Source organism: Trachypithecus francoisi, unplaced genomic scaffold, assembly GCF_009764315.1.
Source record: "Trachypithecus francoisi isolate TF-2019V2 unplaced genomic scaffold, Tfra_2.0 Lachesis_group15, whole genome shotgun sequence".
NCBI classification, from domain to species: domain Eukaryota; kingdom Metazoa; phylum Chordata; class Mammalia; order Primates; family Cercopithecidae; genus Trachypithecus; species Trachypithecus francoisi.
Window position 1 is genome coordinate 90,426,154 of NW_022681460.1, and position 15,812 is coordinate 90,441,965.

General features: G+C 40.9%; 1 protein-coding gene across 6 annotated transcripts in view; it reads left to right on the forward strand.

Annotated features, from left to right (window-relative positions):
• Window positions 1–15,812, forward strand: part of UBE3D (ubiquitin protein ligase E3D) — a 178,819-nt gene that overhangs the window by 117,696 nt on the left and 45,311 nt on the right. For 3 of the 6 annotated variants that reach the window (XM_033235565.1, XM_033235566.1, XM_033235564.1), the window contains one exon: window positions 4,450–4,518. The exons of the other annotated variants lie outside the window; for them this stretch is intronic. In XM_033235565.1, the coding sequence (XP_033091456.1) occupies window positions 4,450–4,500 (51 nt within the window). In that variant the 3' untranslated portion in view covers window positions 4,501–4,518. The remainder of the gene's footprint in view (window positions 1–4,449; window positions 4,519–15,812) is intronic. 6 annotated transcript variants of the gene reach the window in all.

Sequence of the window (15,812 nt, forward strand, 5' to 3'; positions counted from 1 at the left end):
GCTCCCATCTTCCCTCTAGGAAATGGCCAGAAGATCTGGCAGACACTTGGGAATGCCACCTCCCTTCTCCCAAGTTTGCAGGAGACCCAGGAATCTTGATCATTATTAGTGGGTTTGCTGCTATTAGCCTGAAGTCAAATTGCCAAATGGATGTTTAACAGGATTGGTCTGTTTAAAGGTGTTCTACTTTCTGAGCCATTTACCTCTGTCTCCTTAGCCCTCTCCCTTATCACTTCCCTACTGCCCTTGATATTTATTTGTTCTAGTCTAACTCATTTTTGCAAATGTAGACTGGCCAGCAAGATGACCAGCAGGAAGACCCCCCAACCTCCCTCACAGTCAGCTAATTGTCAGATGAGGTGGCAAATGAGAATTAAATGTTAACTTGTGGCTTAAGTTGTGGCCCTGTAACTACTACATGTAATTGCACATATCTGCGACTCTTGGCAATGGGAAAATACTCACAAGCCCTCTGGTGCTAGTGGTAATACAACGTACGTTGCTGAGAGATTAACATGGGTTTTTTCTACTTCTGGGTTTTTAATGTATCGTAAGAAAACTTCAGGAGCATTGTATATTGCTTGGTACCTCTGTTATATGGTAAAACAAGATGTGGATTTTCCTATGAATCATGTCTCAAGAAATAGAGAGAAAAAAAGCTGCTCCAATCTTATTTACATTCTTCTCCTCTTGGAAATCTGTTACATGGATTGTCTCTATGATGCTCTTCCTCTTTCTGAGCCTCAGGCACTCATAGAGTACAGTCTTTGGCCTTAGCATGCCTGTTTGTTTTTGCTGTCTGTTGGTCAACTCCAATCCTGGTGTCTCAAAGGGACCTTAAATAACATCTTCTCATTTTTTGTAGGAGAGGAAATTGAGATCTGGAGCAATGAGTTGTCCAGGAAACACTCAGTGGGTCAGAGACCAAACTGGACTCACTCACTGGGGTTACTCCATCTGCCACCAACTGCAGTGCCCACTAAGGTCCTGGAGGTGGAGCAGGTGTGAGTGGTGGGTGGAGGCAGGTTATTAGATCTGCCTTGGAATGTCCACAGCCTCCCCTTATTTTGCAGTAGTTTATATTTATGTTATTTATTCATATACTGCCTTAAACCAGATATGATTTAAAATTCTGTATATCTATATTTCATTAAGTTCTGCTCATGGGATTGAATAATGCAAAAGTTTGTATATGCCTACAAACGTTCATGGAGGAAGAGACAAGAAACTTAACAGTTGTATCTTTGAGGAGTGAAGCTGAAAAACAATTTTTTATTTCACTCCTTCCCTCATGTACTGTTTGAAATTTGCATGCCATGGGTGAGTGAGCAGCAAGAGAAATGACTGACTTAAAGGATTTTATGGCATACTGGGGGAAATAGGACAGTCATCCATGTCTGATTTAACTTAAGAGTAATTTTATTACAAAATAGCCTCAACACAAGTCTTAAAGAAATTAAAGGTATAAGAGTAATCTAAACCAAATATGGGAGGTTTGAGAGGAAGACCAATCTATAGTTCTTCCCTGTGAGACCCAGGAGGCCTTGCCCCCTTTAAGGATGTCATCTCAATCTCATGGAAGCACAGGTGCATGAAGCCTGGCCTGCAATTGGTGGCATTAGTGTGGTCTTAGCACCTTTAATTAGAGGAGCTCTTAGAGTGGTCTGAATGTTAATTACTCAATACCCTTTTCTATTGGTGATTGTACTTCATATGGTTTTAGTCCCTTTTCTGAATATTATTGTCAGAAACACACATGCTTTCCCAGTATCACAGATAGAGAGAAACTTGGCAGAATCTTATGAGCTAGTTTGGTCCCTGCTGTCACCCCTGGAAAGGTGTATTCTTATAAGGAACATACCAAGAATCATCTTCCCTAGGCAGGTCCTCACTCCCAGATGAAGGATCAGTGAAAATGGGGAAAGTGTGTGTCAGGATTAGAAAGATGCTCTGCTTTTTCATCTTTGTACCACCCACTTCATCATGTATTATAATGGCAAGGAATGGGGCTTCTAATTTTGCCTGCGTTTAGGATTTATTTTTTTAAATTGGGAACTCACTTTCATGCACATTTTTTAAGAGCGATATTGGCAAGAGCTATAAAATAGCAGAATGGCACTTGTTAAAGTTTGCTTTACATTTCCAATTCTCTTATTTTCTGGCTGAGTCACTGTGAGCAGTGCTTCTTTTTCTGTAAAGCTGTCATTTTAGGATTCACTTGGTGCTCCTGCTTGAGCTGTTATCACTGCTGAATCTCCAGAAGAAGAGTTTATCTTATTAATTTAAACAACATGATATGAAATTCTAACTTCTTAAATTACACTGTAACATTTCTCTCAGGCCAACAGGGATCTCTTTTGGTGGTTTTGTCACAATTATAGCTTCTACTCTGTTACAGTACCTTACTATTTCTAATGTGATTATAAGCCAACAAAATGTAGGATTTGATTGAGATTCACTGACATATTGCTAAGCATATACTAAGTTGTTGCAGTGGTCCCAAGAAGATGGATGGACTTACCATTCCTTATCAAGTCACTTCCTGCTTAAAATTCTTCCGTGGCATCCTGTTGCAATGAAAATAAAATCCAAACTCCTTATCTTGGCCAATAAGCCAAGGAACATCTTGGCCCTGCCTCCCTTTCTGACCTCATCTCTGGCTCTCTCACTGTCACTCGGCTCCAGGCACACTGGCCCTATCTCCCTGTCCTTATTATGAGCTGGTTCTGGCTGTAGGATCTGTGTACTGGCTGTTTTCTCTGCTACTGGGAGAATACCCTGCACCAGGTCTTTGCATGGCCAGCTGCTTCTTGTTGTTCAGGTCTCAGTTCAGGTATCCCCTCTGAGGAGAGGCCCAACCCGACCCCCCTTCTTCACATCACCATTACTCTGTAACCTTACCTTGTTTAATTTTCTTCAGAGCACTTCCCACTCTTTGATCTTGTTCATTTATTTGTTTGTCTTTTTCCTCTACTAAAATAGGTGTTGAATGAATGAATGGGGGAATGTCTATTTTTTTTCAATATTGTGCCAACAGAACTTAGTATAGTGCCTGGATGTAGGAAGAAGTTAATAAATACTGGATGACTGGCCAGATGGCTGGGTGAAGGCACAGTTAAAATGCAGATGGACACAGCCATGTGACATTCTAGAAATCTAAAAGACTGAGCTGGGTTACACGGAGGTATGTACAGTACACACTCAGGGCAGAAGCAGCAGCCCTTTCTCTGCTGGGGCAGTACTAGACTCAACAGATAAGGTCTGGATTTAAGACATGTCAACAAAGTTGAGCACAGATGGGTATCCACATTGAAACTGCAACCTGGTGTTTGGTACAAATGAGAAAAACTCAAAGAAGAGTTCAGCCCTTAGAAAGAGCTGGCAAGACTCAGATAAGCAAAATAATCAATATATAGGATGGGACTCTCTGGTTACTGGAGACCACAGTACCACAGTAGGGAATATGGGAATGATGCCCAAGCTTTTGTGCCAGAAACCAAGGCAGTTGGCATTAGAGGTGCAGATGGGTCCTCTGGAGCAGGCAAGTTGCAGCCTGTTGACGTCATTGCCATTGCTAGTTTATTTCACTGTGTGTGCTCAGAACTCTGGGGTTAGGTGGCACAAGGCCATTTCCATACTCATCTTGCTGGGCAACAACCAGCTCTTAACCTGAAGTCCTGCAATGGCAGCTTTAAATCTGGGTAAGATGTCTGCAAGGTAGAACCTTAAAAGCAACCAGGTTGGAACCAGGACTGGGCAAGAGCTGCTGGTTTTAATGGCAACTATGTATTTTTCCTAGAATCCTGGCCTGTTGCAGCTAGAAGGAATAATAAGTCTAATAATCTTATTTTTATAGATAAGGAAACACATACCCAAGAAGGTTAAGCTGATATTGGAGACAGAAATGCTGATTTCTTAGTTGTGTTTTTTCTGCTACAGAGAGTATGTTGACTTCTCTTTGGGAAGAGAGGGGATTTCTCTATACTTAGCATTTCTCTGGCCAAAGTAGCTCACACTCGTAATACCAGCACTTTGGGGGCCAAAGCAGGAGGATCACTTGAGCCCAGGAGTTCTGGTCCACCCTGGGCAACATAATGAGATGCCATCTATGTAAAAAATTAAAAAATTAACAGGTGTGCTGGCATATGCCTGTAGCTCCAGCTAATCAGAAGGCGGAAGTAGGAGGATTTCTCGAGCCCTGGAGGTCAATCCTGCTACTGAAGCCATGATTGCGCCACTGCACTGTGGCTTGGATGACAGCGTCAGACCCTGTCTCAAAAAAAAAAGATATTAATAATCAGATAATAATAATATAAATTATAATAGCTAATTTTTTTTTTTAGTTCTTTCTGTTTTCCAGGTACTGTTCTCAATGATTTGTACTTAGTAGCTCATTTCATTTTCATGACACCTCCATGAGGAAGGTATATTATTATTTCCATTTTACAGGTGCAGAAACTGAGCCACAGGAGCACAACATGCCCAAGCTCACAATGCTGATAAGTTGAGGAACATGAGGTACAAGGCCTGGCTCCAGAACCCCTATTCTTAACCACTAAATAATGTTAACCTCTTTTAATAAGGTTGGTTAAAGGAAGTTAGATGTTTTTAAGTGGCATGACTTGTCAGCCCCTTGCATGTGCTTAAGGGGTAGTGTGATCCTCCTAGTTGAGGAATATAGTAAACATTATTTCCCAAATGTACTTGATAGCAGGGAGACTTTTTCTAGGGCATTTTATGGGATTAATGTTTGCAGAACACAGATGGGGAGACACTGTTCTATCTCTAAAGACCCTTATGTACATTCTTAGTGGCAGCTTTCCTTACCTCCACAAGAAGTAGTGCTGCAGTTTTAGAGGCTGATTGTCGGGAGGATACCATCTCTTTCTTTTGAGACTAGATGGTTGTCCTTTTGGTCAGGGCCTCTTTGGTCAGAATGGCACAGTAGGAACAAGATCTGCCTTTGGCATTCCTTGGTACACACTGAATCAAGCCTGAGGCCCAGAATGTCCCTGGCTGAGCACTGCTTTCCCACCCTGTACCTGTTCCCAGTTTCATTTCAACTGGCACTCATCCACTCTGTACACCGCGTACCAAAGTAGTAACATGGCAAAGGGTTCTGCTGGTAGATTGAGCCCTCTGGCCAAGCTCTGCCTCTCTCCTAACTTAAGGATTGACTCCCACTGAGAATGCTCCAGAAGAGTCTTCCTTGGAAAATATACTCAACTAAGATAAGGAAGGAATGTTTCATAGCCTTGGTCCCTGAGTGGAGGAAACCCTTCCTGTTTATTCCCACACCTTACCTCATTAACTCCAGCTCCAACCAGCTGCTCCAGGCTATCTAAATGGTATGGATAGAATTTTTAAGGGCATAGAGCCCCAGGTAGATGACAATGTTTTCACAAACACTTGCCTTTTTCAGATACTTGCAATTCTCATTTTATTTATTCTTAATTTTTATGGACACATAGTAGGTATATATATTTATGGGTCACATGAGATATTTTGATACAGGCATACAATGCATAACAGTCACATCAGGGCAAATGTGGTATCTATCACCTCAAGCATTTATGCTTTGTGTTACAAACAATCCACTTATACTGTTGTAGTTATTTTTAAATGTACAACTAAATTACTTTTTACTATAGTCATCCTGTTGTGCTAGCAAATATTAGATCTATTTATTCTTTCTTTTTTTTTTATTCATTAGTCATCCCCACTTCCCCCATCCCTCCACTACTCTTCCTAACCTTTGGTAACCATCTTTCTACTCTCTGTCTCCATGAATTCAGTTGTTTTAATGTTTAGATCCCACAAATAAGTGAGAACATGTGAAGTTTGTCTTTCTGTGCCTGGCTTATTTCACTTAACATAATGTCCTCCAGTTCCACCCATGTTGTTGCAAATGACAAGATCTCATTGAGTTTTATGGCTAACAAGTAGTCCGTTGTGTATATGTACCACATTTTCTTTATTCATTCATCTGTTGATGGACGCTTAGGTTGCTTCCAAATCTTGGCTCTTGTGAATAGTTTTGCAATAAACATGGGAGTGCAGATATCTCTTTGATATACTGATTTCCTTTCTTTTGGGTACCTACCTAGGAGTGAGATTGCTGGATTGTGTGGTAGTTCTTGAACTCCTGACCTCAAGTGATCCACCTGCCTCGGCCTCCCGAAGTGCTGGGATTACAGCTGTAAGCCACTGTTCCTAGCCGGTAGTTCTATTTCTTGTTTTTTGAGGAATCTCCAAACTCTTCTTCATATGGTTGTACTAATTTACATTCCCACCAACAGTGTATGAGAGTTCCCTTTTCTCCACATCCTTACCAGCATTTGTTAGCCTGTCTTTTGGATAAAAGTAATTTTAACAGGTGTGAGATGATATCCTGTTGTAGTTTTGATTTGCATTTCTCTGATGATCAGTGATGTTAAGCATCTTTTCAGAAACTTGTTTGCCAATTGTGTATATTCTTTTGAGAAATGTCTATTCATATCTTTTGCCCATTTTGTAATCAGATGATTAGATATTTTCCTATAGAGTTGTTTGAGCTCCTTATATATTCTGGTTATTAATCTCTTGTCAGATTGGTAGTGTGCAAATGTATTCTTCCATTCTGTGAGTTGTCTCTTCATTTTGCTGATTGTTTCCTTTGCTATGCAGAAACTTTTAACTTGATATGATCTCATTTGAATGTGCCACCTTGCCCAGCTAATTTTTGTATTTTTAGTGGACATGGGGTTTCGCCATGTTGCCCAGGGTGGTCTTGAATTCCCTGGCCCGAGCAATTCTCCTGCCTCATACTTCAAAAGTGCTAGGATTACGGGCATGAGCCACTGTGCCCAGCTGATTTTTGTTTCTTATGAAGGTGCTTTTTTGTGTGTAGATAGTTGTCAAATTTGGTTTTCCTGTCAGGGGCACAGTGGGTAGGGTATTCTATCCCACCATCTTCCTTCAACCCTCCAAATCAACCTAACTCCCATTTTTAAAAAGTAAGTAAAGGTGAAAAAAGTAAGTTAAGTGAACAAGTGTAATTGTTTACCAAAATGTGAGGCTATGTTTTAAATATTGGTCTTCAAATTCTGAATCTATTATTTATTCCACCTCAGGACAGATACATCAAAGAAAATGCCAGATGGTCCTCTTTGACAGTCTTGTGTCTTGTATAACTTATTTTTACCATGTGTAAGCAGCAATATCTCTTTCACTAATGTCATCCTTTAGAGAACAACAGCCTTCAAACATGGGAGCAGTGTGAGAAATAATCTCAAGCATTAAACGGATCGTGGCAAATAAGTAGAGCCAGAACATAACAAATTGGTGTTCTGTATATGTTGTATAGTTTAATCATATAGTGAAAATATGTCAAAAAGAAGGAATAAAAAGCTTTATGGACTTTATTACCACCTGATAATTTGGGTTGATTGGGATATTTCCTGTTCTAGAGGGACTTGAAATCATACACTGTTCTGTGGTGAAGGGTGAAGTAATTGAAGCATCTTGAATATGAGACCCACACACTATTCTAGACAAGGAAATTCTCCATTGCTTGTTACTTATCTGTAATTTGATTTTAACTTTAAGAAACTCACTGATACTTAAAATTTTCATCTTTTTCATGATGTAAAAATCATATATTTAACTTCACAATTATTCAGATGTTAATAGTTTTATAATTATCTCATTCAGCTAGTGGTTTACTACCTGTCAATATCTGTGTCAAAAGAAAAGAAAACAAAATAACATGAAAATTAGATTTAGTCATTTTGCCATTTATTGGCAGCTCAGGTGAAAAGCTTTGATGGTATAGAAGTTTAAAGCCATAGTTTAAACTTAATGTATTAGTTCATTCTCATGCTGCTATGATTAGATACCCAAGACTAGGTAATTATAAAGAAAAGAGGTTTAAGTGACTCACAGTTCAGCATGATTCAGGAGGCCTCAGGAAACTTACAATCATGGCAGAAGGCACCTCTTCACAGGGCAGCAGGAGAGAGAATGAGTGCAAGAAGGAGAAATGCCAGATGCTTATAAAACCATCAGATCTCATGAGACTCACTCACTATCATGAGAGCAGCATGGGGGAAACGGCCCCCGTGATCCAGTTATCCTCCACCTGGTCCTGTCATTGACACATAAGGATTATGGGAATTACAATTCATCGTGAGATTTGGGTGGGGACAAACAGCCAGACCATACCATTTTCCACCTGGTCCCTCCCAAATCTCATATCCTCACATTTCAAAACAGAATCATGCCCTTCCAACAGTCCCCCACAGTCTTAACTCATTCTAGCATTAACCCAAAAGTCCAATTCCAAAATTTCATCTGAGACAAGGCAAGTCCCTTCCGCCTATGAGCCTGTAAAATCAAAAGCAAGTCATTTACTTCCTAGACACAATGGGGGTACAGGCATTAGGTAAATACACCCATTCCACAGGGGAGAAATTGGCCAAAACAAAGGGGCTACAGGCCCCATGTAAGTCTGAAATCTAATAGAGCAGTCATTGAACCTTAAAGTTCCAAAATGATCTCCTTTGACTCCATGTCTCACATCCAGGTCATGCTGATGCAAGAGGTAAGCTCCCATGCTTTGGGCAGCTCTGCCCCTGTGACTTTGCAGGGTGCAGCCCCCCTCCTGGCTGCTTTCGCAGACTGGTGTTGAGTGTCTGTGCAGGTGCAGAGTGCAAACTGTCAGTGGAGCTACCATTCTGTGGTCTGGTTGATGGTGGCCCTCTTCTCACAGCTCCACTAGGCAGTGCCCCAGTGGGTACTCTGTGTGGAGGCTCAGACCCCACATTTCTGCTCCTCACTGCCCTAGCAGAGGTTCTCCCTGAGGGCTCTACCCCTGTAGCAACCTCTGCCTGGACATCCAGGCATTTCCATACATCCTCTGAAATCTAGGTGGAGCTTCCCAAACTTCAATTCTTTTCAACTGTGCACTCACAGAGCCAATACCACATGTAAGCCACCAGGGCTTGGGGCTTGCACCCTTTGAAGCAATGACCTGAGCTGTACGTTGGCCCATTTTAGCCATGGCTGGAGCTGGATAGGCAGGGGCCACAAAACCATTTTTTCCTCCTAGCACTCTGGGCCTGTGATGGGAGGGGCTGCCCTGAAGGTCTCTGACATGCCCTGGAGACATTTTTCCCATTGTCTTGGTGATTAACATTCTGCTCCTTGTTTCTTATGCAAATTTCTGCAGACATCTTGCATTTTTTCCCCAGAAAATGGGTTTTTGTTTTCCATCACGTTGTCAGGCTGCAGATTTTCTCATCTTTTATGCTCTGCTTCCCCTTTAAATACAAGTTCCAATTTCAGATCATCTCTCTCAAGGTTAAAGTTCCACAGATCTCTAGGGCAGGGGCAAAATACTTCCAGTCTCTTTACTAAAACATAGCAAGAGTGACCTTTCTATTCCAGTTCCCAATAAGCTTCTCATCTCCATCTGAGACCACCTCAGCCTGGACTTCATTCTTCATGTCACTATCAGCATGTTGGTCAAAACCATTCAATAATGTCCAGGAAGTTCTAAACTTTCCCACATCTTCCTGTCTTCCTCTGAGCCCTCCAAACTGTTCCAACCTCTGCCTGTTTCCCAGTTCCAAAGTCGCTTCCACATTTTGGGTATATTTATAGCAGTACCCCACTCTACTGGTACCAGTTACTATATTAGTCCTTTCTTGCTGCTATAAAGAACTCCCTGAGACTGGGCAGTTTATAAAGAGGTTTAATTAACTCACAGTTCTGTATGGCTGAGAACGCCTCAGGAAACTTACAATCATGGCAGAAGGTACCTCTTCACAGGGCAGCAGGAGAGAGAATGAGTGCCAACAGAGGAAATGTTAGATGCTTATAAAAGTATCAGATCTCATGAGAACTCACTCACTATCACGAGAGCAGCATGAGGGAAACTGCCCCCATGATCCGATTACCTCCACCTAGTCCTGCCCCTGATGCATGGGGATTCTGGGGATTACAATTCAAAGTAAGATTTGGATGGGGACGCAGAGCCAAACCGTATCACTTAAGAACTTAAAAAATAATAATATAATAACTTACAGGGACTCCTAGAAATAGATAAACAGAGGCCTGGGAATTCTACAGGTAAGTAGCAACAATGGGCTATAGAGAAGAGGAAGTGACGTTTTTGTCTCTGCACTCTTTTTTTTCTATATACTTTCAAACATTGTACTACATAAATGACCTCATCTGTTATATTCCACTTTCATCTCTGGGTGAATTATAGCCATTATTTTTTTTTAAAGTAATGTTTTCCCCTAATTATTAAAAAAAAAAAAGAAACCTTTTATCATAAAAAAAATTGGAAAATTCAGAAAAATGTAAAGAGAATTAAGATCACTGAGAGTAACCAGTATTGACATTTTAGAGAGATTTTTTTCTTTTTTTTTTTTTTTTTAGAGTCTTGCTCTGTCACCCAGGATAGAATGCAGTGGCACGATCTCAGCTCATTGCAACCTCTGCCTCTTGGGTTCAAGCAATTCTCCTGCCTCAGCCTCCTACGTAGCTGAGATTACAGATGCCACACCCAGCTGATTTTTGTGTTGTTAATAGAGATGGGGTTTCACCATATTGGCCAGGCTCATCTTGAACTCCTGACCTCAAGTGATCCACCTGCCTTGGCCTCCCAAATTGCTGGGATTACAGGTGTAAGCCACCATGCATGATCATTTTAGAGTAATTCTTACTAGTATTTTTAATGTCTGCTTATACACACACACACACAAATATATATATATATATTAATATAAAATTGGGCTCATTGAAGATGCTGCCTGGGGCACGGTACTGGCAATACTCTGCTCTTTCCTTTGTTTCATCTCCCAGCATGAAGACATATACTTTTCCCAAGAGACTATCAATGGGCCTTGGGGACATTATATATGAGGGTCTCAGAGTCCTGTTATTAGCTGCGAGTGGGAAGGGAAGAAGGGTGTGGGTGATTCCACATGTCAAAGGGCTTCTGTAGTCATGAAGCAGACAGACCTGAACCAAGATGGGCAGGCACTCCCTAGAATTTTCACTCAGCACTTATGGTAATCCACATGTGCATCCCAGGGAACTGAGATGGGAGTGGTGTTGACACCCTCGGGTCCCTGGATGTGTCCACTATTTTTCCTTTCCTGTGAATGCCTTTGTCCTCAATGTGCAAAGATAATCGGGAGTTGAGTGCTACTCATTATATTTAGGAACTTCGTTCTCAAAGGTAGTGATTACTGTCCTATTTTCCATCTCTCTCCTCGAAACAATTTCTGAGAATTACCTCAGCATTTGGATGTGAAGGATGTTGTCATCTTCATTCCTTTTTGCCCTGCAGGGCATTCTGTGGTCTGGGGAAATAAGCAGGTATTCTTAGTTGAATTTAGTTCTCTAGTCTGAATTGTCTCTTCCTCTGCCTCCTTTCATTTTGGACTCTCCTTTTTGCCTTACTCTAGAGAGAACATGGAGGATGGGGCCAGGCAGAGAGCCTGGAGGTTAACCAGAAATTTAGCCAGATCCACGTTGATGCCACATCACATCTTTCAAAAGGCCGATTCCCTACCAGTTACCTGCCACTTGACTTGCCCCTCAGACGTTTCTGTCCCTACCAAGGAGTTGAGGTTGTGGGCAAAGCTGGATAGTTTCTGTGCTTTCTGTAGCACTTGGTGGGGGAGGTCTGAAGGGACTTGGGATGCTCTGCCGTTTGCTTTATTGAGAGAAGCAGGGATGATGTATAGCTTACTAAGTCTATAATTATGTTTCTTGTTTTGTTTGGTTGTGTTTAGTAAGTTAATTTTTTCCTGATTCTAAAGGAAATACAGTTATGTATCACTTAATGATAGAGATACATTCTGAGAAACATGTCATGAGGCATCACAGAGAATGTCATAGAGTGCACTTACACAAACCTAGATGGGCTGGGACAGCCTACTACACACCTAGGCTATGCGGTATGGCCCATTGCTCCTAGGCTGCAAGCCTATATGGTATTGTACTGAATACTGTAGGCAATTGTAATACAATGGTAAGTATTTGTATATCAAAATATATCTAAACATAGAAAAGGTACAGTAAAAATATGGTATAAAAGATAAAAAGTGGTACACATGTATAGGGCAGCTCTGTTATAATCTTATGAGACTACAGTTGTACATGTGGTCCCTTGTTGATCAGACGTCATTATGCAGCTCATGACTGTATGTACCCGTGATAGACAATGTGGTATGGGTTTTTCGTTAGCAAAACAATACATACTTTTACCTTTAGCAAACTAAAAATATAGAATCTTAAAATTGAACCAATGGCTACTTGGCCAATTCAGTCCATCTGTCCTTCATGGTGGGGAAAGGAGGCCTAGGGGCAAGGCCTGGCAAGCTCTGGGCAGCCTTTGTGATTTGAGAGCACTCACCTTCTCTTACCTCAGTATCCTTAACACAGAAATAGGGATAAGGAGAACTAGAAGACAGATAGGGTTTGTCTAATTCCGTGATGACATTATTATGAGTGGTACTCGTTCTTTTTTTTTTAATAGACGGGATGTCCAGTCTCACTTGGTCACCCTGGCTGGAGTGTAGAGTGTAGTAGCACGATCGTAGCTCACTGCAGCCTCGAACTGCTGAGTTCAAGCAATCCTCCTGCCTCAGCCTCCCGTGTAGCTGGGATTATAGGTGCATGCCATCACACCAGACTATGGTACTAGTTCTTAAATGTCAGTGTACATGGGAAGCTTGTTTAAAATTTAGATTTCTTAGTAATCTAAGAAATCAGAGTCCTAGCCAGAGAGATTCCAATTCAATAGCCCTGAAGTAGAGCCCAAAAATCTGCATTAACAAGCATCCAAACATGTATATGATAGGGAATTTCAAGAACGAAACTGTAAGAAACACACGATAAGAGAATATACATCAACCAAAGTGAGAAATGAAAGAAAGAATTTTAATTATAACAAATATCTAGTCACTAGTCCAAATAGCTTAATTATTTTCCCCTTTTCTTCACCGCTCCTTATTAACCTGCACTTAACACAGTCTGTATTGCACTAAACTGAATAGTTGTCATGAAGTTTGTATTTTTTCTTGTTTTTCCTTCTCTCTTTACCCTCAGATGCTTTGTAGAATCCTTGTGTTACCTCTGTCACTCCTCTTTCTGCCATTGCTGTGAACACCCAGCATGCCCACATCTCCTGGTCTCTGGGCTTCTTGCCTTTCTCGGGGCGTATACAGCCTCTGTAGTCCTCTCTCTCACGGCACGTGTCAGACACTCAAGGTCTAGTCTGGACTGGTGACCCTCTTCTAGGCAGATAACCCTCTATGGATCCCAGTTTCTTTATCTGTGGGATGAAGGGTTGGGTTAAATTACATATGTAAGTGTTTTTAAAGTTCCTTTTAAAGTAGAGGCACAGAGTCATTTTTGTCTGTTCCCAGCTGTTTTTAATTTATTCACCCAGGCTGTGTAATATAACTGTATTCCTTAAATGTTATAGAATCTTATTTCTTGTGAACATCCTGGAAGTGTTTAACTGAGGAAAAATACAGATAAAGTCCGATTACGTAGGGTTGTTCTGTGTGTGTGTGTGTGCGCGCGCTCATGTGTTCTCCAAGAGAATGGAGTTGATGCTGTAAGGCCTCCCTAACAGCTGCCAGGAAGGGACAGGAATGATGGGGTTAGGGTGCCGTCTGGCCCTTGGCTCTTCCTTCCTCTGAGACATAGGCGACTCTTTCATGTGGAGACTAGCCAATGAAGAACCCTGTCCGATGGGCTGTGTGTCACAGAAACTTGGTATGTTCTCTGACAGCCCATAATTTCTCCCCTTTCCCCTTCCTTCTCTACCTTCCCTTCGGCTTTTTGCACTTTTGGCTTCCCCTTTTATTTTTGACTCTGGTTCTTGGCGCACATTGAAACATATATGACTTAGGAATTTTTCAGTGATTTTGTCTTTGTATTTTATTTGTAAGTATAGTGACTCCAAGAAAGTTTTCTAAAATGTGAGCCTCTTCTGTTGCCTGGAGCTGCTAACGAGGGGACTTCATTGTTTCCCACACACTGAGCATGGCTGTGTTCAGTCAAGTGGCTTCCTGGTGGTGGGTCTTACTTCCTTGGAAAGGAGGCTAAAGATATATGTCTGCTTTTAGAAACAAAGTGTGATCAAGATTGAAATAACTGAGCTTGCTTCACTCATGGAGGGAGCTGCTGTGTTGTTCTCAGGGGCTTTTTTTTTGTTTTTTGTTGTTGTTGTTTTTGTTTGTTTTGTTTTGTTTTGTTAGAAGGAGGAAACAACAGCCTGGGGAAGATGTCAGCCTTCAGGGGAATGTGGTTTGGAAGGTGAAACTGTTCTCAAGCCTCCATTGAGAACCTCTTGTGAGCCCTCCTAGTAGTGACTAATCATTTCAGCAAAGTGAGAATATTTAGAATAGAAGAAGTATTGGGGGATCTTTTCTAGTCTAAATGAGAATAAGCCAAAGGAAGCATGGGAAACAAGAATGAAATTATTTTATTGTCCCTTTGGTCGTCGCTCTTATAGACCTCATCTATGGAGCAGTAAAGAAAAGGGCCTGCAGTGGAAGTGGAAGATATGTTTGGGCTCCTTCATGACTGTTAGGAAACCAGCCACCAGCGTGACTGGACCTAAGTCACTTTCCCTGTCTACACCCCAGTGTTTTCATTCCTCCTGCGCTAAACTGATTCTAACTTCTAGTAGTTGAAAGTCTGACAGAAGTGTAAGAGCTGGTGGATTAAATTAGCCTGAAGAAGAAAAATTATCATCCAGTTTGCCCTCCTCTGAGATTAGCACATTGCTTCTTTGGGGATTGGAGGTTGGAAGTGATGGTCACAAACCAAGTGACCATGTCTGGGCAGCAGGGAAGGGGCTTCAACTAGGGGCTTAATGCAGTTAGCATCAACAATTGGCTTTCAATAATTTAAGACAATGTGACTAATCTGTAGCGTACAAAGGTTGTCTGATATATAATCTAAAGCCGTGATAACAGAGCACAGACCAAATTGGCAGAACAATGTTTCAGTGCTGGCTCCTTTTCTTGACTCTTTAGAACTGAATGCAGTTCTTCATTTAAAAAAAAAACTTACATATGTCTGTAGTCCCTATATTTCTGGTTCTCTTCCTGCTGGTAGTAAATTATTGTTTTCTTCTGATTTAACTTCAGCTTGAAAATCATTTGTAAAAGCAATAAATATTTGAGACATTGATCATTTGAAACATCAGCTGCTTTTCGTTGAGTCCCCCAGATATGCTAATGTTTTTAACAGAAATCACAGCACTTAGAAGACTTGGGTTTTGGTATTTTTATTTTAAATAGCAGAGTTAAATCTGTTTATATTACATTTTTGTGTTACTAATGTAATTGGACTTACATCTACAATCTTTGGCAGGGGCAGGATGGCATGTGTCTAGGATTTTCTAGCAGAGACTAAATTGTTCAGTATATTTACTTTTTTAAAACAAACAAAGACCTTACCATTTTTTTTTTTTTTTTTTTGCCACCTATTAGGCACATTCTGCCCTCTCACCCCACATTTCCCCATTACTATTATCTATTGTTTTTCGTGGTTTCACTTAAAAACACAAAAATTCATTATTTTACATATTTTCATGTTCACTACCTAATACATATAATTGTCAGGCTTTTGTTTTCTTGCATCTCACTTCCTGTAGTATTTCTGTCACTGACAGTTTGTGAATGGAAAACTCTCTTAGTCTTTGTATATCTGGAAACGTCTTCATTTTGTTCACACTCTTTAGTGATGGCTAAGCTAAGTATAGAATTCTATACCCCTTTTCACTTTGAAGATCT